The sequence below is a fragment of the Crocodylus porosus genome, unplaced genomic scaffold, assembly GCF_001723895.1.
Source record: "Crocodylus porosus isolate Cpor-Errol unplaced genomic scaffold, CroPor_comp1, whole genome shotgun sequence".
NCBI classification, from domain to species: domain Eukaryota; kingdom Metazoa; phylum Chordata; order Crocodylia; family Crocodylidae; genus Crocodylus; species Crocodylus porosus.
The window spans coordinates 120,299,820-120,320,767 of NW_017728931.1; the positions used below are offsets into that span (position 1 = coordinate 120,299,820).

At 47.6% G+C, this 20,948-nt stretch overlaps 1 protein-coding gene across 1 annotated transcript in view; it reads left to right on the forward strand.

Annotated features, from left to right (window-relative positions):
* COG5 (component of oligomeric golgi complex 5) overlaps positions 1 to 20,948 on the forward strand; it is a 343,620-nt gene that overhangs the window by 4,730 nt on the left and 317,942 nt on the right. Inside the window, exons 3-5 of the mRNA XM_019543552.1 lie at positions 687 to 744; positions 17,852 to 17,906; positions 17,996 to 18,065. Coding sequence (XP_019399097.1) covers positions 687 to 744; positions 17,852 to 17,906; positions 17,996 to 18,065 — 183 coding nt within the window. The remainder of the gene's footprint in view (positions 1 to 686; positions 745 to 17,851; positions 17,907 to 17,995; positions 18,066 to 20,948) is intronic.

Here is a 20,948-nt window from a genome sequence, read left to right on the forward strand (position 1 = left end):
GGGGTTGGGGCAGGCACTGCACAGCTTGGGCAGGGCACGGCTCATCCGGAGGGTACAAGGGGGCAAGTCCCAATTCTATGTGCATCCCGGGAGAGGCACATGCTGCCCTGGATCTGTGCACAGGGTGAGGGCAGGCTGCCACTGCACTCTCGGTCCTGGAGGCTGTGCTGGCCTCTTTCTGGCAGGGTAGGGGCTAGGTTGGGGCTGTGCTTGGGGTGGGTTGGGGAGGAGTGGGTGGCAGTGGCTCTGGGAGGAGGGGCTATGGGCTGGGCTATGGTGAATTTTGGGGTGGCTGTAGCCCCCTGCCCCATAACCACCGCCTTCTGCCCATAGCACAGCTCTGGCCCAGCCTCCCCTCCAGGAAGAGCCCACTGCAACCTCCAGCCCTGAGCATGCAGCGGCAGCCCATCCTCACCCCAGGCACAGAACCAGGGGGCACGTGCCCCTCATGCGGCCTCCTGTGTGCGTACAGCAGGAGGAGCTGCCCCCACCTCTGCGCCCCCTGATAAGCCATGGCTCCATTCTGCACCCCAGCCCAACTGTGCAGCCTGTAGGTTTTGTTAAACCATTTGTCAAAAAGGGTCCAGCTGTATTTTGTAGCAGAGGGATGGAATAGATATCCAACTGATGTCCCTTTTCAGCTGTACATTTTTGTCATTTTGTAATAATTTTTGGTCTCTCTTCAGGTAGTTGCAAGGCATGAAGACCTGTTGGCACAAGCAACTGGGATTGAATCTCTAGAAGGTATATAGTTCTATCATGCTTGCTTCTTTTGACTGTTATGGAGACAAGGTTTTCTTGTGATTTCTTTTGTGATATCTAGATGCTACTAGCACCGCCATATTTAAGGTGGTGTTGTGCTATTTACTTTTGGCGATTAATGTCATTCAATAGGAAATGCTCTGGATTAACACCTGTCAGTTTTCTTTGTTGTCAGCAGATGGAGCTCCAAGATGATGATTTCACTGACATTTCTGTAGAGTAATTGCACTGTAGAGAGACTTGCTAGCGGAGAGCGCTTCTTAAAGTAATTCTTTATGTTTTGCTTCTTGATCTGTGATATTTGGAAGAAGCACACTTTTTAAATATTCCATGCAGTGGCATCATATCTGTCGACAAGCACTGCATATAACTTACATTTTGCGACAAGTATTAGCTTTGGTGGTGCATACTCCTCAGTGCCTAACTTATAAATGTTGCCAAGGTGCCCATTATGTGGTTTTAATCATTTTGTAATTACACATTTCAAAGTTGAATATACATCTTTTGTCCTGCTGGTTAGCATCCGGCATAAAACAAACGTCAAATAAAAGACTTATCTGGGAACTCTTGTATCTGTATGAAAAATTGGTCATGGTGGGTTTCTTCAAAATAAATACAAGGTTTCAGAATCTTGTGTGTACTTCAAGGCTGCCTTCTGGTCTCCACTAAAATTGTTATACCCTTCTACACTTCCAGAACATTTTAAATCTGATCTTCTGTGACTTTCATTTTCACCAGAGCATGTACCAGTTCATCTGAAACAATAGGGTGATACACACTACACACCCACCCACCAAAATACTATAATTTCGTGTACTTGGTTGTTTCTGTAGGCTGAACTCATTCTCCACACCATGAGTCCTTGTGTTCCTTTTATTCTTTCGATGTACAGGGAGCGTGCAACTCTCCCTTCCTGCTCTAAATTGGGGATTCCCTACAGCCCTTCTGCCACATGCTAGGATAGGGCGGTGGGCAGTTATTTGGCACAGAGGGCCTCTAAGGGAGTTTGGGTGAGCTGTTGTGGGCAGGGTTAGCACCCCCACACCCACCTGCCTGCAACAGCTCACCAAAACTCCCTAACTGGCTCTGCCTTGGGGTCTAGCTCAGCCCATGCTGTTACCTACCACCTGGCGATCCTAGGGTCTCCATAGAGAGTGGCTCGGGACCCGTGCAGGCAGGGTGCTTGGCCAGGAGGATGGTATGGGCAGGCAGGTGGGAAGTGGCATCCAGAAGTGGAAAGGGCAGGTAGGGCTGGGGCTGGAATTTTGAGGTGGTGACAGCATGAGGCCGGGACCTGGGGCAGAGCCACAATCCATGCCCTACATGCCCCTGCCCACAGAAATGGCACACACGTTTGGGCAGTATATCATGGCTTTGCCTCAGGGCCCAGCCGTGGCCCCATGCTGTTACCGCTCTAAGATCCTGATCCTGATCCTGGCCCTGCCTGCCTGTCGCACTCCTAGATACCGCTTCCTGCCCATACATGGTCCTATCTCATCTCTCCAGCTGTGCCTTCTGCCTGCATGGGTCCTGGGCTGGTCTTCATGGAGACCCTGCCTGCCCGCTCCATCGGTGCCACCGGCAGTTCATGTGGGGCAGGCAGGCTGGGGTACCCAGGCAGCAGGGCTGGTTCCAGCGGCAGACTGGCAGTAGTAGCTGGAAGGAGCTGCTGCTGTGGGGGCTGCCAGGAAATGAGTCTGGCTGCTGCCACCCTAACCCCGCTGCTGCTTCCATGTGCGGTGGGACTGGCCAAATGTCCCATTTGGAGGTGGCCTGAGCTCACCTCTATACCTGGGCTGGGCGGGACCAAAGGACCCATGCTGGTTGGACAAAATCCCTGGAGGGCTGGATTTGTCTCGCAGCCCATATTTTGCCCACCCCTGTATTGGGGGTCCTGTGCACCCCCTACTCTCTCCTCCTGCCATATGCTAGAGGTTCTGCATGTCCTGTTTCTTTTGGGACTTCCCCTAGAACAGTGTTCCTCAACCCTGGACCTTGCCTCAGGAGGGTGATGTGCAGTGTAATTGTGGGGGGAGGAGTGCCTCTCACCTTCAGGTATGGTGCTGTCTGAGGTGGGTGGGAGGACAAAAGAGCAGCCACATGGTTGGAGTCAGAGGTTTGTTCCAAGAGAAAACCACCGCTGGTGTGGGGCTGCATAAGTCAACTCTCTCAGCACCCCCCCGTCCCCTTTTTTTTGGTGCAGAGTTTCAGCTTTGAAACTTGCTATCAAAACTTGTTTTTGCAGTGGCTTTGTTTTGTGTTAACTCCTGCAGCAGCAGCTGCTTGTCCTATTAATCCTTTGCTGGCTGCTCACGACACAGAAGTGCCCAGTTACACTTCTGGTTGAAGCTAATGGCTGTGTGTAACTAGATGCCAGTAGATGTGTGTTTCTCACATCCCCCTGCCTGTTTTTTGACTTTCACCAAAATTAGTTGGACTTCTGGCCATTGGCAAGATCTTTTCCCTGAGATTTTGGAAGCTATTGGAGGCGGCGTTCAAAAGTTACTGCGCTGCCTTCAGATAAGGCAAACCATGTCTCTGCTTACACATATGGCTGAAAAAGAGGGAGGAAAATAATCTGCATCAGCTGTCTATATCAAGATGGCCAGTAAGATATTCTATGCCTTGTATACCAAATAGCATGTGCTGATTTTTTAAGATACCAGTCTTTTCCAAATTGAAGGGTAAAGGAAAGCTTAGGGATACTTGTGTTTTATGATTCATTCTACCCATCTGACTGACTGAAGTGGACAGGCGTTTATAGTCTGCTCACAGAATGGATGAACATTGTAGTCGCTGAGTGCTTGTTTTTTAAAAACCCACCATTTCCACCGTTTCAATTTAGGGAGAACTAAACTGAATTAAACCCCTGTTGCATGTACTCAAGGGTTAGGGGGCCCAATCCTTAGCTTACCTGACTCTCCCATGGCAGGAGGAGGGGCAAGCTGCTAGTGGGCCAAGTGGTCCCTGAGCTGCGGGGGACCCTGGTGCTTCCCTCTGCAGTGGTGGTGCCCAGGAACGGCTGGATTCCCCCTGGGGCAGAGTTAATGAAGCTGACCTGTAAATACTCTTTATCATCCAATCTACCTGAAGTTTCTTAAGTCTTTTCTGTGGAGTACAGTTTTTTTTTTTTCCTGGTTTTTTTTATTTTCTAAGGAAAGTCTTCTTTTGAGGGATATAATCACACAAGCTGTTGGAGAAGTGTTGGTAAATTACCTCCATTTCTAAGCAACAGTTCAAAAATGATTTTTTTTTAAATGCTAGTCTAAAACTGGCTTGAGCTAGAAACTCCAACTTGTTTAATTTAGTGGGCATTAATGAGGATTGATGCTTATAGTTATTCTTAGTTATTCAATTTTAGATTTTATTACATTAGTAAAGGTCTTATTTCTATGACTTCCTCTCTAAGGGGATTGTGATATTTCCATTAGATCTTAAGAAGAGATGAAGGTTGCAGGGAGGGATCTTTTGCACTAGGAGAAGGTGAAGGGGGGAGGCATGCAGATTAATGGAGTAGGGGCTAATGATTAGAGGGCTAAAATGTAGAAATTCTTAAATTCTATTCTGGTTTTAATAATTAGAACTTACGATTTTTTTGTTGTTGTTTTCCGATCTCCTAGTTCCATGCATTAGTGCAGTGTATCCCCATTGTTTGTAATAAAAAAACCCAAAACATGCTTATTTTATTTTTTCCAAACCTTCGCTTAAGTCCGTGTTCAAGCCAGGAGTAGAATCAACATTTCTTATTAATGTTCTTATTGACTCATTTGGTTAAGACAAACAGTATCATCTTCACAGTTCTGTTTTTAATTATGTAACCAAACATTGTAAAATCATAATGTCCACTTCTTTTGTGTCTGTGAGTTACTAGCAAATTGCTAGGGGCGGGGACAGAGCTCCTCCACCACCTACCAGTAGCGGGGTGAGGGACGGTGGGGAAGCTTGCCCTGCCATTTCCTCCGTCCCTCTTGGCCAGCACTCCACTGTCTCGCCTCCAGGGAGCAGGGCCGGAGGGCAGTTGAGGCCACTGTTCCCGCCATCATGGCGGCGCACCGCTGCCACTGCCTTCTGTCCAGAACGCTCTCGGCGCACTCTGATTGTGACTGAAACGACCGGAGTGCTCCAAGAGCGTTAGGGGCAGACAGACAGGTGGACTAAGCCCTTTATTACATTAGAATTCTTGCTAGCTAGAAGTTCTGTACTTCTTTGCATAACAAAAAAATATTAATACTGGCCACGTCAGACCTTAATGTATGCCAACAACATAATTAAAAAGGTTGATTCTTGTATCATAAAGTTGATCATCAGTAGGCATATGGGACAGATGGGGAACAATGGTAATGAGCTGGTGGAGAACAGGTTTAGGTTAGAGATCAAAAAGCAGTTTTTTACAGTTGGGGTGGCCAAGATCTGGAACCAACTTCCCAGGGAAGTGGTCCTCACCCCTACAAATTCAAGAGGAGGTTGGATGATCACCTGTCTGGGGTCTTGTGAACCCAGCATTCATTCCTGCCTGTGGCAGGGGGTCCAGCTAGATGATCTATTCAGGTCCCTCCTGACCCTAGCTACTATGAAACCGTGGTCGTTCACTGTTTTGATGTAATGTGACTTTTGTATTCACTTGGTTAAGCAATTGTTTGAGAGATGTTCCTTCCCTTTGATAGCTTAGGTTATATTGTTTTAGGTTATATTGTTGTTTTTACTATAGTTCAACCTTGGGTGTTAAGTAAAAACCTTACACTTTCTTGTCTGTGAACTTGCTTGTTTTGTCTTTTTAAAAAAGTATGGCCCAATGGATCTTCTGTGGGACTCCTTTGCTTTGAACTTACAAGATCTGGAGAAGTCCAAAAGTTCCCCACCACCACCACCACTTGTCCCAGTTTGCCAAGCTTATGAATTCATCAGGATCTTCATCTCCAGCTTCATTTATCAGTGTTCATATCTCAGGAATTCCAAAGGATGTTCAACATTGGTCTTCATCCTGCTGCATACATTTCTACCTTACGTTATTCTGTGCATTATAGGAGTTTAGCATAGAAAGTGCAATGATTAAGTTTGCAAATGATACCAAACTGTGAGGAAACGCAGGCACGCCAGAAGATAGGGCAGGGTGGGCAGTTAGTTCAGGTGGAGGGCCACTTGATGAGTTTTTTGGTGAGTTGTTGAGGGCTGCGTGGGTAGCCCTCCCCCTCCATTTGTCCCACCCCCTGGTTGCTATCTTGGGACCAGAAGTCCCGCCCTCTGACCCCTGCCACCGGAAGTCCCGCCCCTTGAACAACTTACCAGGTAGCAAGGGGTTGTGACCCCTCTAACATCCTGCCTCAGCAGTGGTGTTTCAGGGGCATCAGACCTCCCCCCAGAACTTTCCTCCTACCTGTGCCAAGTGGTCCCAAAAGGAGGAGGCTCTGCCACCTCTTCTTCTGGCCAGTGCTGACCCAGTTGGGCTTGCCCTGTCCCCAGCAGCATGTGGGAAGCTGGCTTCAGCCGCATGCTGCTCTGGAAGGGACGGACCCAGCCGGGTCTGCACTGGCCAGGAAAGGCAGCATGCAGCTGAAGTCGGCTCCTCACATGCTGCTCACAAGAGGAGCCCGGCCGGGTCTGCGCCAGCTGGCAGAAGTGGTGGCAGAGCCGTGTGCCACTCAGGATGGGATGAGCCCAGCTGGAGCAGCATTTTCCCCATCTGCACCAGTCAGTCCTGAGCAAAACGCTGCTCTGCCGCCACTTCTGCCAGCTGGTGCAGACCCAGCCGGGTTCCTCCTGTCCCTAGCAGCACGTGAGGAGCTGACTTCAGCTGCATGCCACCTTTCCTGGCCAGTGCAGACCTGGCCGGCTCCTTCCCATCCAGAGCAGCATGCGGTTGAAGCCGGCTTCCCACGTGCTGCTAGGGACAGGGCGTGCCCGGCCAGGTCTGCACCAGGCAGCAGAAGTGGTGGCGGAGCCGTGTGCCGCTTGTGATTGACCAGCGCAGGTCGGGGAAAGTGCAGCTGAGCCCCTGCCGCTCCAGCTGGGCTCATCCTGTCCCGAGTGGCACACGGCTCCGCCACCACCTCTCCTCTGTGGTGCTGACTGGGTCAGAGCTGCAGCCTAGCTGCTGCTTCCTTTCCCCAGTGCCAGCCCAGCCTGACGCTGCACAGCCCAAGTGGCACAGCACGGGGAAAGCCTGCCCAGCAGCCACTTTCCTGGGCCTACCTGAAGGGGAGGGCCCTTCCCAGTCCTGTGCAGCAAAGCAGAAGGTGGCCTAGGCACTGTTTCCCCTCACTGGCCCCAGCCCCCCTGCCCCTCTCAAGCTGCAAACGCGGCTTGAGTCAGGGCAGGGAGAGGCCAGCTGGGGCAGGCTGAGGTCCGGGTTGGTTGCCTCACAACCAGAACCCAAGGAAACAGCCTGAGGTGCTGCAGCCGGCGGTTGGTGCTGCTGGAGTGCTTTTAGAGAGGCAGCTGCCATTATGTGGGTTTTGAAGGGGCTCCGTGGGCCAGAGGGAAGTGCTTGGTGGGCTGGGTGCAGCCCGTGGACCGTATTTTGCCCACCCCTGGAATAAGGGGAGCTTGACTGACTGGATATATGGGTGGAATGAAATCAGATGAAGTCTAACAGGGAGAAGTGCAGGGTCCTTCACCTGGGTAGGAAGAACCGTCACCACAGCTATACAATGGGTGGTGGCCTATTGGCTGGCACAACATCTGAACAAGACCTGGGGGTCATGATTGGCTGGAAGATGAACATGATCCAACAGTGTGACGAGGCTGCCAAAAGGGCCAAGAAAACTCTGGCGTGTATCAGCTGCTGTGTGGCCACTTGGTGAGTTTTTCAAGGGGTGGGGAAGTCCCACCCCTTGCACAACTTACCAGGTAGCAAGGGGTTGTGTGATCCAGGGAGGTACTCCTCCTTCTCTATTCAGTGTTGGTGAGGCTCCAGCTGGAGTACCATGCCCAGTTCTGGGCACTGCACTTCAATAAGGACATGGATAAACTTGAGAAGGTACAAAGAAGGACCACCCGTTTGGTTAAGGGCATGGAGGGCAGGCCCTATAAGGAGCGACTTGGGGAACTGGGCCTGTTCAGCCCAAGGAAGATAAGGCTGAGAGGTGACCTGATAAATGCTTGCAAGTATGTTGGGGGGAGCATCAAGAAATAGGAGAGCAACTATTCAGGAAGGCACCTCAAGGGAGGATGAGGACCAATGGGCATAAATTAATAGAGGTTGGATATAAGGAAAAACTTCTTCTCTGTAATGGTTACCAGAATATGCAACATGCTCCCAGCAGAAGTGATGTAGTCACCATCCCTGGAGGTATTCAGGACTAGGCTGGACAAACACCTTGCTGAGCTCATCTGCTCCCAATACTTCCTGTGCATGGCAGGGGACCAGACTTGATGATCATATAGGTCCCTTCTGGTTTTATGATTTTTGTTTAAAGTAATTTGCATTATATTTAAATCTTCATTAGCTGTGAAATGTAAGGGCAATTTAAATTATGCTCAGTATTTTTTAAATTGTGCAGGTGCATTAATATTGGATTTGGACAGTTTGCTTTAGACTCCTGTTTTTGGAAATGTGGCCTACATCTTTTTTATCTTCTATACTGAATGTCTGCTTAATTGTGATTTATTTTTTTAATATAGTTTCATAAAGTCTTGGTAGTATTGGATTTGTTTAAAAAACAAAACAAAAACAAACCCCTATTCTAAAACATTAACTGACTTGGAGTACAAAGTTAAGGTCATGGGTCTTATGTTAAAATAAATTCTTCATACAAGATATAGTGGTTAGGCTTTATTGAAAGGATTACTGACTTTTACTAATCCTGCAGACTCCACATGGACTCCTGTTTAAAACCCTTTCTATCCTTAAGTGTCCTGATTCTTCACTTTTCACATATTGTGCTTTTCTAGGCAAAGCTTGATCACATGTCCTTGATTTCCATTTGTCCAAGTTAACATGTGAAACTTCTGAATCGTGTAGGATCAAGTTTCTGGCAGGAGTTGAAGAACCAAAACCTCAATCTTATACTCGCTGAGGAAGAAAACTTTTTTCTATGTCTTTCATAAATATTGCATCATATTTCTGGTGCATAGGATTCTACTTGGCATAACACAGTCTCGGAGGTGTGACTACCAGGGCCTACACCCTGGCTGACTTAGTGCCAGGTGAAAGGGCAGGGATGGGTCTGGCAGTGGTAATCTGCTTTCTTGCACTCCCTTTAAGTGGGTGTGTGGAGCTGGTGCCCTGGTCTCCCATTGCGTGTCGTGCCACTGCATATTCTCAAGCTTCCCTGAAAGTTGGGGGTTGAGTGAAATTTTCCTGCCCCAGAAGCATAGGCTCTTTCCAGCTAAAATAAGGAAAGTGTCTTCTAGCTGTTGGCTTTGAAAGGTCTATGCATGGAACACAGCTGGCAACTATGGTTTGTCCATAGTTGGTACTCTGTAAATAACTCTTTGTGTACTCTGTAAATAAGTCTTAATGCTGCTTATTGCGTAAGTCTTAATGGGAATAGTTATTTTTTACTTCATAACTTTTTGTCTATCTAGCTTGTGAGTGAGAATTTAATTTTAGTGCATAACATTTTATAGATGGTGTTTATGCTTCCAGTGACAAGATGCCTGTGCATGCCAAAGATACCTTGCATGCCAAAACTTCTGAGCTGGTACCTATCATGTTCTCCCTGTCACTACAGTGGTTTCTGTCAAAATCTGAAGTTTCAGGTCTTTTTGGTATCTTCAGTGTGTGATGGAGGGCTGGGAGGAAGTGGGGTGCAACTTGTCACTCCATGTAGAGCTTGGAAGAATTGGATGGGCTGCATTTGCTGTGGGGAAGAATTTAGCACAAGGACTTCATATTTATGTCTTTTAAGACAAGGGTCTCAAACTTGTTTGGCTCTGCAGGCCGAATGCAGACTGCAGCAGTGATAATCTCCACAGTATTTGGAGCTGCTGTTTTAACGTGGCTCTGGAACCCAGGGAGTTAACTCTGCTGCTGCTTCTGCCCACCCCTTTCCCCCCTACCACGGATTTTGGTTGTCAGGGCAACTAAAAACCCCAATTTGGGCAGTGGGGGTTGGGGACAGTGAGTGGCATTAACTCCATGGGTTCTGGAGCTGTTCCATAACAGCAACTCCAGCAGCTGTGGGGATTAACACCACCACTACAGAGACTCTGGCAGATACAGGAATGAGCCCTGCAGATCAGATGCAGCCTGTGGAGGTTGGTGGTTTAGCCTGTGAGGAGCCCCATAAGCTGGATGACACGGCTCCACGGGCCAAATCTGTATAATTGACAGCTTTAAGGAGAGGATGGCTGAAGTTGAGGAGCAAATCAAGCTTTACCTGTAGTGCTTGCAGAGCTCCACTCACCCATCAAAGTTTCCCTGTGCAAATTGTTCACCTACAAGTATTACAAAGGCAGGTTCATGCCAAGAACATTGGCACACATTTTCTCTGTTTGAATTCATTGTCATATTTTAACTTTTCCTTCTCAAAACTGATTGTCTAAAATGTTAATTGATAAAATTTGGTACCTAAAATTGTAGACAATAGTATTTTGCACTGATCCAAGCAATTTTTAATGAAATGTTAAGTATCAGTATTCATTAAAAATATTTCAGCAGTTGCACACAGGATTTACTTTGCCCAGATTCTCAAACATTCTTGTACAGGGACAGACAATTATTTCAGGTGGAGGGCTGCTTAACTAATTTTGGCGAGCTGTCGAGGGCTGCGAGGTAGCCCTGTCCCATGACATGTGCCCCGTCCCTTGGTCGCCATCTTGGGACTAGAAGTCCTACCCTTTAACTCCTGACCTTTGCCACTGAAATCCCTTCCTTTTCCCCCTCAGAAGTACTCCTTTGGGGAAATGGGTTTGCCATCTTGGAACCAGAAAAAAAAAATACTCAAAATCAAACACTGACAATAACATATTTTAATTTTATTTAAAAAAATATTTTTCCCTGTCACAGGGAAGATACAGGGGATAGACCTCGAGGGGCCAAGGGGGGACCCTGGGGGCTGGAACGTAAGGAGAGAGAGGAAAAGATGGAGCATCTCTTACCTGCAGCCGGTGCCGCGGTGAAACCGGAAGTGGTAGCTGGACCCGCACGGCTCATTAGCTGCATTTTTTTAAAACTGCAGCCAGCTGTGGGGAGAAGCGGCATGGAAGGATAAAAGGCATCGTGGGCGAAGGAGCAGGGGGAAGACCTGGAGGTATTCCCGGAACCCCAATTAGAGGTAAGAGGAGGCAGGACTGCCTCTCATGGGGCAGAAGTCTGCCTTGAAGCCCATCATAGGGAAGACGCCAGCGATGGCCAAGAGAGAGAGGAGGCGGATGAACCTCACTCAGACGGAGGATTTGAGAGAGAGGAGGAAGAAGGGGACAACAAGGATTGCTCCCGAGGAAGAGGGGAGAGTGACGAAACTCTAGGTGTCAAGCCAGGTGGGATAGGTGCGGGATCGGAAAGGCTCCAGGAGCAACCCCAGGAGGGGAATGAAGAGCCTAAGCAGTGGGAGGGGCTGCAGAAGATGAGATCCAGCTGCACAGAGCTGCCCGACGAGGGACACGGAGTAGGCGGAATTAGAGGGACCACCAAGAGTCCAGCTAATATGGAAACGGTCTGCAGTATGGAAGGGAGAATGTGGTAGCTGCCAGGCATAGGTGTGCACAGGACAGGACCAGTTAGAAACTCTTGGGGCCAGACAGGCGCATTTGATGTAGTCAGGAGCCCACTGATATTGATAGTGTTCCTTCTTTTGTTTCTTTCTGTTTCCCACCTTTGGAGGGGTTGGGAGGCCTGTCACATACAGCCCTAGTGTTGGCTCAATCAGAGGAAGGGTTTTGTCTTAGAGGTAATCTAGATGACCATGTAGACCCATAAAGGTATAACCCAGATTTGGGGGTTGGGTTAGACCTAATACGTATCCACAGGAGAGCCCAGAATACCAACAGGCGGGGGTCGGGCTGAGAGACATCAATGACTTGTTGAGGCTGGGTATCAGGGCAAGGTATAGGGGAGGTTGGAGCCTCACGGAAAACTGCCGTCTAGAGGTCACAGACGGGTGCTAGCCCCATTAGTCGGACACCACCACCGAAGGAATAAACAAAATCGTGGCAGGAAGGACTGGGGAAGAGACTACCCCAGGGCAGGACAGTTGTTCAGCAAGACCACAGGGATGGTGCGACGGACAGCCCTATATATCCAAAGCCAGGCGGCATGTGACCGGATGATCGAAGCCCGACGGGTGCATCCTGATTTGTGTGCGTTTGTGTGGTGTATATATAGAGGTGATTGCATTATAGCTTAAAATAAAGTCTTACTTTTGTATATTGTCAGGGAGTGTAGAGGGGTGGGTATGGGGTTTGTAGGGGGTTGTTTGTGTATATGGGGTATGGGGGAGTGTGTAGGGGTGTGGGTGGATGTGGGTGGATATGGGGGTGTTGTGGAGGGGAGTGTTTGTGGGGATGTTGGTGGGTAAGGGGTTTGTGGAGCATGTGGAGGGAGATGGTGGGGGGGATGTGGGTGTATTTGTGGTGGGGTGTGTGCATGTAGTAAGCAGGGCTCCCCCAGAGACACATGGATGTGTGTGCAGAAGGTGCATGTGGGTTTGTGGGGGAATGTGGAGATGAGTGTGGGTGGGTGCCATGTTTGTGGGGTGTATGATTGTGTGGGGGAGGTGTGGTTGTGCAGTTTGCAGGGGAGGGTTTGTGGGTATGGTGGGGTATACATGGGACTCCCCCATGCTTGCCCCGTGACCTTACCTGCCCAGGCTCAGCAGCAGTGATTCGGCACAGAAGCTGTTACTCAATGCAGGGGGAAAGTGGCTCCTTCCTCTCCTGCTGCTGGTAGTTCCCTGCTGCAGTCACGTGGAGCCCACTACCATGTATATCCCGCTGCCATCACTGCTGCCTCCAGGCTGCCCCATGGGGCAGCAGTGGCAGTGCAGAGCAGATGCAGGGCAGCTCCTCACGGGCTCCGGGTGGCTGCAGCAGGGAAGTGCTGGGAGGGAGAGAGGCCACGTTCCCCCGACACTGAACAGCAGCTTTTGTCCCACACCACTGCTGCTGCACCTGAGCAGGTGAGCCCAGAGCAGGTGTGCGTGGAGTTAGGGCTGTGCAGCATGGGTTCCCACCAGTTCCATAGGGCTGGAGCCGGCAGCAGCAGCAGCTGGAAAGAGCCACTGCCACCTGGGCTGCCTAGAAACACAGTCCAACTGTGGAGCTGCCCCAGGCCTGCTGTGTGCCGAAGGGGCAGCAGGATACACTACAGCTGGACTGTATCTGGGTCAGGGGACTAAGGGACCTGCCAGGGGCTGGATCCGGCCTGTGGGCTGTATTTTGCCCCCCCTTGCTCTTGTAGGTCAAATACTGAGGCAGTGAAAATTTTGTGCTTCATAATTTATCATTTAAAATGATACATATTTGATTAAATCGTATTTCCTCAAATTCAAGATGAGGTTTATTTCCCCATTCAGCATTGGGGGAAAGCCCTTTCTCCTGGATTTGAGTACAAGGTGGGGTGGCAGGCAGGATGCAGAGCTGCAGCTGCTGCCACCCCTGCCACCTGCACCTCCCCCCCATCCATCTGCCTTCCCCTTCCTGCCTCTGGTTACCCTCAGTTGCAGCAGTGGCTCTGGTCCTACTCTTGCTGGAGGCATAGAGCATGTTGGCTTCAGCCCCTGCCCAGCTAGACAGTACCAGCACTAGTCCCAGGGCTGGCATCAAGGCTGGAGTCAGAGCTGCTGCTGCCACAGCCACTGCTGCCTGGCTTGGTGTAGACTGGAACTGGAGGGTGGGCAGGGGGCAGGCAAGCATGGGAAGCCAGATGGCTGCAAGCCAGGGGCAGGAGGCAGGGGGCAAGGTGTGGAGGAGCAAGGGGCTGGAATCAGGCAGCTTGATTTCCCTGCTGCTACTGCTATTGCTTGCCCTGCTTTGGGGGAGTGGGGAACAAATGTAAAATGACTCTCCAATAATTAGAGTCCATGCATGGAAAATTATAACAAATTTTTAAATTCCCCATGTATAGAATTTAATTTTGGCGGGGGGGGCCTCACCTTAAATTTGAAGTCATTTTCTATTCAGGTAAATTCAGTAATACTTGTGTTCCATGATTAGGCTTCCTGAGCTGCTTATTTTGGCCAGGACCCTGGTAGATTGTAGTTTTAGAAGTACCTAATATATTCACTTTTTTGCAGTTAGTATGGACTTGAAAAGTGTTCCCTGTGATATAACTCTATGCACCATCCAAGTTCAGCTATCATATATCTATCTTGTATGAAAAGTTGGGCCCATACACATACAAGTGTTAGAGCCAGTATGTAAAACAGCATGTTTAAAAAGTAAAATCCCAAGAAATCCAACCACACCTATAATATAAAATCATGAAAAAAATTGCTAGGATAAGACTGTACTCCCTGGCCCAGGAATTTAAGGGGATGCTAGTCTTCGCTCACCTGAACACTTTTGTTGTGTGCTTTTTTATCTTTTAATCAGACTTGGAAAAAAACATTTTCATAATTGGTGTATGTCACCAACTTTTGCAGAGTCTAAGTTCTGTTGGGATAGTAGCTTTAGAGATGCAGATAGTAGAACAGAGTGTATACCAAAGTAGTGTGGTACCCCAAAGTCTGCAGGGAGCTACTCTGTTTCTGCTGCTGTTCGCAGTTCTGCCCAATCTGTATGAAAGTGATAATAAACAACTGCCTTTTCTGTGCTCATTGCTACCCTCAGGGTTTTGAGGAACAGCAATGAAAATAATATTTACCTGAATTTAAGATCATCTCCCAATACTTTTATTCTGTACACAGAAAAATTATAAATTTGTTGCAGTTTTCCATATGTAGACTCTAATGATTGGAGGGTCATCTTAAATATGTTCCCCCCACCACTGCAGTGGGACAAGCAGCAATCGGGAAGCAGGTAGTGTGGGAATCAAGTGGCTTGACCACCACACCTTGCCCCTTACCACCTGGTCTTCCCTTCTCTCACTTCCTCCCCCCACCAAACCATTTACTTTCAGTTGAGGCTGTGGCCCAGGGCATGGAGCACAAGCTGGCTTTGGTCCCCACCGGGCCCAGCAGCAAGAGTTGCACCAGGGGCCAGACCCAGCATGTGCTCTGTGCTCCAGGCCAGAGTTTTGAAAAAAGGGTAAGTGGTAGTAGTGGGATAGAGGAGAAAGGCAGGGAGCAGAAGTAGGTGGGGGGCAAAGACACTGAGATTGAGGTAACACAGGACAGTGATGGTGGGGGACAGCATCTGTGGCTCCTACTCCAGTCCTGAGCCTGGTTCAGAGCCAGAGCTGGAGCTGCAGCAGCTACCTGCCCCTGCCTTTTACTCGCATCTAAGATGAGGGACATCTCATCTGAAGAGAACAATTAATATGAAACTTTACCATAGGTGCAAAGAAGCTAAAGAGTCTTCTCCTTGTCCTTTTGCTCCTCCTCCCAATCTGTGACAAATATTTGTTATAATTTTTTTAAATTTTAGTTTGTCTTTTCCCTGAAATACAGACAATGCCCTTACTAGAGTTGTTGACACAGAGTCTTGAGGGTGCTTTAAATTACCAAACCTGAAGATAGATTTCAGTCGGCCTCCAAGCATGTATTACAGAATTCAGTCCAGTTCCTAGTGGAAAGACATCCGTGTCTCAAAAAGTGCTGATATACTACATCGTTTTCTTGGCTGGTTTTTTTTAGTAGTTTGTGTTCCTCACTTTCTAATTGTGTATGCTCCAGTTTAGACTATGACTGGGCATTATGAAAGAAGCTTGTATTACCACATCAGCACGCTTGTCTTCTTTTTGAACAGTGGATTTCAATCTCTCTGTCCTAGGAAAGGGGAGAGGAGAAAAGGGATAGATATAACATACATAACTGGGTTGATTTATTAAGAGATTTTTTTTTAATTTTGGCTTTGATACTTTTATAATTATTTAAAAGAAATCTCAAATATATGTCAAGTTTACAGAAAAAGGCCACGTACAGACATTCATTTTCTTTTGGGAGAGTCAGTGCTCTACTTTCCCTGTACAAAGAAACTTCAGCTATTAGGAAAATCATATTCCTGTGTGGACCTTTTCCAGAAATTTTTCAGTTCCATGCCCTGGGCCAGAGCCTCAACTGAAGTTAGAAGGCTCTCATAGGGGTATTGTTGACCTATTCTTGGCTAAAGAAGTCTCACCATAAGTGATTCTCTTCAGGGTTCGTTTTTGGGTTTGTTTGATGAATGTATGTTCAGTCCCTCTTCTGTGTTGGCTTCTCGAATTAACAATTGTGAACTATATGTAGTTTTGCCAGTGATCAGTGATTTCCACTAGTATTTAGCTTACCCCTTACAATAACTCAAATGTGCGTATCTGGTTACATAGAAAATTTGTATGTTAAATGTAACAGTATCAAAACTGCAGTTCCCATATCTGTTCTGACTGCATTGTCTGAATAGCTGGTGACTGCATTGTCTGAATAGCTGGATGTCAGACTCTGTTCTTGGAGTGCAAAAACGCTTGTTGAATCACAGTGCTAGTTCTGTGACTTATTTATAAATTGTTTTAATGCATCTGTTACCTTAAAGCAACATTAAGTTAATTATGCCCCTTCTAGATTAATATTTAAGGTATTTGAATATCAGTAAGAAAAATGGTAAGTATCAATATAATTAGGGGTGCTCTGGTAAAGACTTTTTTGGTGGATGCCAATGCCACCAGCCATGTTAGCCAATACCGATCTGATTACCAGTATGCAGCCCAGCAATGTGGAGAGCAGCAACCACCCAGTAAGTCTGTTGGGAGGAAGGGGTGTGGTGGAGGGAAGGGGCATGGGGGGGTTCAGATTGAGACCCTAGTGGTGAGGAAGGGAATGAAGCCAGGGCAAGGGCAGGGGCAGGTGCTGCCCAGCCCGGGTATGGTACAGAGTGGAGCCATGGGTGGCTTGGGTGGGAGGATGTGAGGGGGCAGCTCCCATTGCTCTGCACACTCTCAGGAAAGGCATGGAGGGCATGTGCCCCCTGGATATGTGTACAGGGTGAGGGCAGGCTGCTCACTGGGGGTGGTGCCAGTCTCCCTCTGGTGGTGGGGCTGGGCTGAGGATGCAGTGGGAGGGGGGGTTATGGGGTGGGCTACAGCCACCCCAAAATTTGCTATAGCCCTTCCTCCCAGTGCTGCTGTTGCCTATCGCTGCCCACCCTGAGTGCAGCCCCGGCTTAGCCCCCACTGGGAAGAGGCCGGCACAACCGCTGGCCCCAGCCCATAGCGGGCAGCCCGCCTTCACCCCAGGGACAAATCTGGGTGGCATGTGCTCCTCATGCCTCCCCTGGGGGTGTGTTCAGTGGCAGGAGATGCCCCCCAAACAAGCCACCTGTGACCCTGCCCCAGCTGGGTAGCCCTTTTGCCCCAGCCCCACTCCCTCCCTCACCATGGGGGCCTTGATTTGCACCCCCCATGCTCCTTCCCCCCACAGACTTACCAGCTAGACACTGCTCCCCAAGCTGCCAGGTTGCATTCCTGGCTACCTGCATGCTGTGTCTGCATGCATGCATACAGCATATATCGGTGACAATATCAGCCACATCAGCCAGAAAAGCCGATTGCCGATGATGTCAATTTTCCTTTTATTGGTGCCGATACAATATGAACTGATATATTGGTGCACCTCTAAATATAACAGAAGCCAGATTTTTCATAGAGTCAGTTTCTTTAGCCCCCTGCAAAAATGAGGGTTGGTGGTATAGCTACCCATAGCAAACTACTGTATGGACAACGCTGGTACTTCTTCAGCATCTAGGTGGGACTGCTGATGAGCTCCAGCTGAGCGGAGAAGGGTACCCATTGAAGTTAGTTGCAATGGCTAGCCCTTATTCAGCAACTCGTTGCAAATTAAGCAAATTGCAAACCATCTCCATACAGAAAATCTGCTATCTTATTCACATTAAATAGCATCGTGTTTCATGAATAGTTTACTTGTTCACATATTGGTCCATATCGTATCGGCATCGATAAAGGGAAAATTGACATAGTTCACATATTTTGATCTGCGTGATGGTTTTCAGTAGACTTTATGATTTGGGAAGTAATGTTGAGGTTGATCTCACTAAGTAAATATCTGCCTTTTTACAGGTGTCCTTCAGATGATGCAGACTAGAATTGGTGCTCTGCAAAGTACTGTTGATAGGTATGTCATTTCATAATTTATTATAGTATAAACTCTGAAGTTTTCCAGTTTACTCTATTTCTAAAATGTATTTTCATTCCTGTTATCAGAATCAGAGCCAAAATTGTTGATCCATACAACAAAATAGTATCTCGCACAGCTCAGCTAGCAAAACTTCAGGTAAGTTCTGTTATGGTTTTATTTATTTATTTATATATGTATTTATTCATTCGTTTTTAATATTTTTCAAAAAACTTACTTTATTTCCAAATTTCTTAGAAGAATAAAGAAAAGGTGTATTAATTCAGATATGCAGAAAAATCATTTTGGTAGAGATTTGCCTATTTTAAGGAACTATATATTTTTTTTTACCAGTGTTTCTCAATTAAATTAGATTTTAGTAATATATTTACATAAATATTCTGGGCTAAAAGGTCAGTGCTTCACACTGAAAACTAGGAAATCAAAGTTGGTAGTAATTACTTTAGTTTAATGGGGAGAAAGAGTGAACTCTTAAAAGAGTTTACTGTCCAACAAGCAAAGCTAATTATGTTCGTTTAGAAATAATTTTTCCATCATTGGACCAATAATCCCTCCATATTGTTCTAAACCTCATCTTACTCACCTAGTTGATTTAATAAAATATCCTTCATCCTTATCTTTGTTACAAGCCAGAGTCCTGGTTTTCATTGTTTAAAAATCCCGAAGTCTCTCTGATTTAAAGGGAAGCTCCACACACATTTTCTGATTAAAAAACCCCAAAATCTGCACTTTTCCATGATTAAAATGAAACGCTGCTATATATAGGTATCAGTTGAATACAATGTTTTATTGATATATTGACAATTTTTGAGCAGTTTGGAAGCCTACTAGTGCCTCAATCATTATAACAAAAATAATAAATTCTAACTACCTATACATTTGGTTGTTTGATTTTTGTATTTTTTATTGTGGAAAATCAGAGCTCCCCCTGCCCTCTTTGCTCACCATTACTCGGGTCCATCTTTGGCTGTCCTGCCTGCCGCTTTGTGGCTCAAACTAGCCCTCATAAGCTGGTGCCCTGCCCCTGCTCATGCCGGTGCCTCTCACTTCCAGCCCACAGCCCCCTGGCTCTGCTGGTGCCCCATGCGCCCAACCTGCAAACCCTGGCCCTGATGGTGCCCCTTACTCCCAACCCACATCCCCCCCTTCCCCCTAGCTCTGCTGGTGTAACTCACTCATGACCCACAGCCCCCTGTCCTCTGCAGCCCTGACAGAGGGGCCCCCATTTGCCAGGTCTGTGGAACTAGGGCTAGGGCCCACAGCTCCCTAGCCAAGCAGAGCTGAGTGAAGCCCATGATGTGGAGGGGTGGATATGGGTTCCCTGCCTTGCTGCCCTCCCCCTACGGGCCTTGGCACCCCAGTGGGTGGGACCTGGAATAGGAGGACAGGGAAGCTTGGTGCTGCTGCCCCTGGAACCCCTGCACCAGTTGCCCTGCCGTAGTGAGGTGTCCCCTTTCCACCTGGCAGCAGCTGGGGGCACAACTCCATGCCACCATGACTGCTGTTGGATGGACAGGGGGTGCCTCAGTGCAGCTGGTGTGGGGTTCCCAGTGGTGGCAGCACTGAGCCTTTACACCTACATGCTCCAGGTCCTGCCTGCTGGACTGCAGAGGCCCCTGGGGGAGGGCAGCAGGGCAGGGAGCCCTGAGCCCCGCAGCAGACAGCCTGTATCCTTTCACTCTGCACACAAATCTAGGGGGGTGCTGTGTCCCCCTATACCCCATCCACGCACCGCCCCAGCTAGGCAGCGTCACCAACCCTGCCCCACTCCCTCCCTCACTGTGGGAGTTTGTCTCGTTCTCCCATGCCCCTCTCCCTCCAGACTGACCTGCAGGCAGCTGGGGAGCTGCTCTCCAAGTTGCCATGTGCATGTGGCGCTTCCTGTGTCCTGTTCCCCCAGCTCCAACCAGCCCCTTGCAGGCTGGAACTCTGCCATCCTGCAAGGGGAAACCTGCATATTCCTGTGTTTTTCTGCTTCAAAGGAGGAAATGCATGATTTTTTCCTTTTAAAAATCTGAATCTTTTTTCTCCTTCAAGTGAGAAAATTTGTGGTTTTCCACGGCAAACAGAAAACCCGGATCCCTGGTTATAAGAAGTAATTTAGAAAATGTAAACCTTCTTGTCATCTTTCTCTTCTTGCTGTTGCTATCACTCCCTAATTCCAAAGACTAATGGTAGAGGAATTGCAAGCATTGGGAGGAAAGTGGGGAGATGCTAGAGGGCGTGCACAGTAAAGCACATAGAGGATGACAAAAGTCATTTTAGCATGCTGAGTGTGAGCATATGATTCTTAAGAATTTGAGATAAGGATGGGTAGGGGTACAGAAATAAATGGTGTTCAGGATCTTTTAACCCTGCACATTTGGGATTAATTTCAGTGTTTTGGCTTATTTTGTTCAAGTTATTTTCCCTCTTGAATTAATGCTTATTCTTAACTAAAGATTTTGTTTTGGGAATAATTTCTTTAACAGAGAAATTACAGCTCATTATAGCCATGCTTATCTTGGAGTTTTACAAAAGAGACTAAGCAGCTTCTCTTATTTTTAACACATAAGCTAAGACTTCAGAGAAAACAGTTCCCAGAGATAGAGGATTGGAGGAAAATTGTTTTTACTAGGTCAGTTAAATAATTGTTAAACACCTCAATAATAAGTTTTATGTTTTGTTTCCATCATTATTCAACAGCTTTTCAGTAGTGGTATTGCCACATGCTAGTACCACTTATGATTTGAAAACAAAAATCCAAACCTACAAGGTTAAACTATTTAACTGTGTTTCTGTTCACATGTATTTGCAATATTGCAGTAGCTTCAGGAATGTATATTTATAGCTGGGAGTTTGCTAGGATTTTGAATGCCGCTTTTCTCTTTGCTTTTTCTTCCTGCCCATTGGTAGCTTTTTCATCTTCCTGAATTGTCAATGGACTGCATTTACTGATTTTCATAAATATCTGATCTCTCCTTATGCAAGCAACACCACAGTTTGGGTTTCAGTCTTTTTGGAAATACAGCAGAATTACTT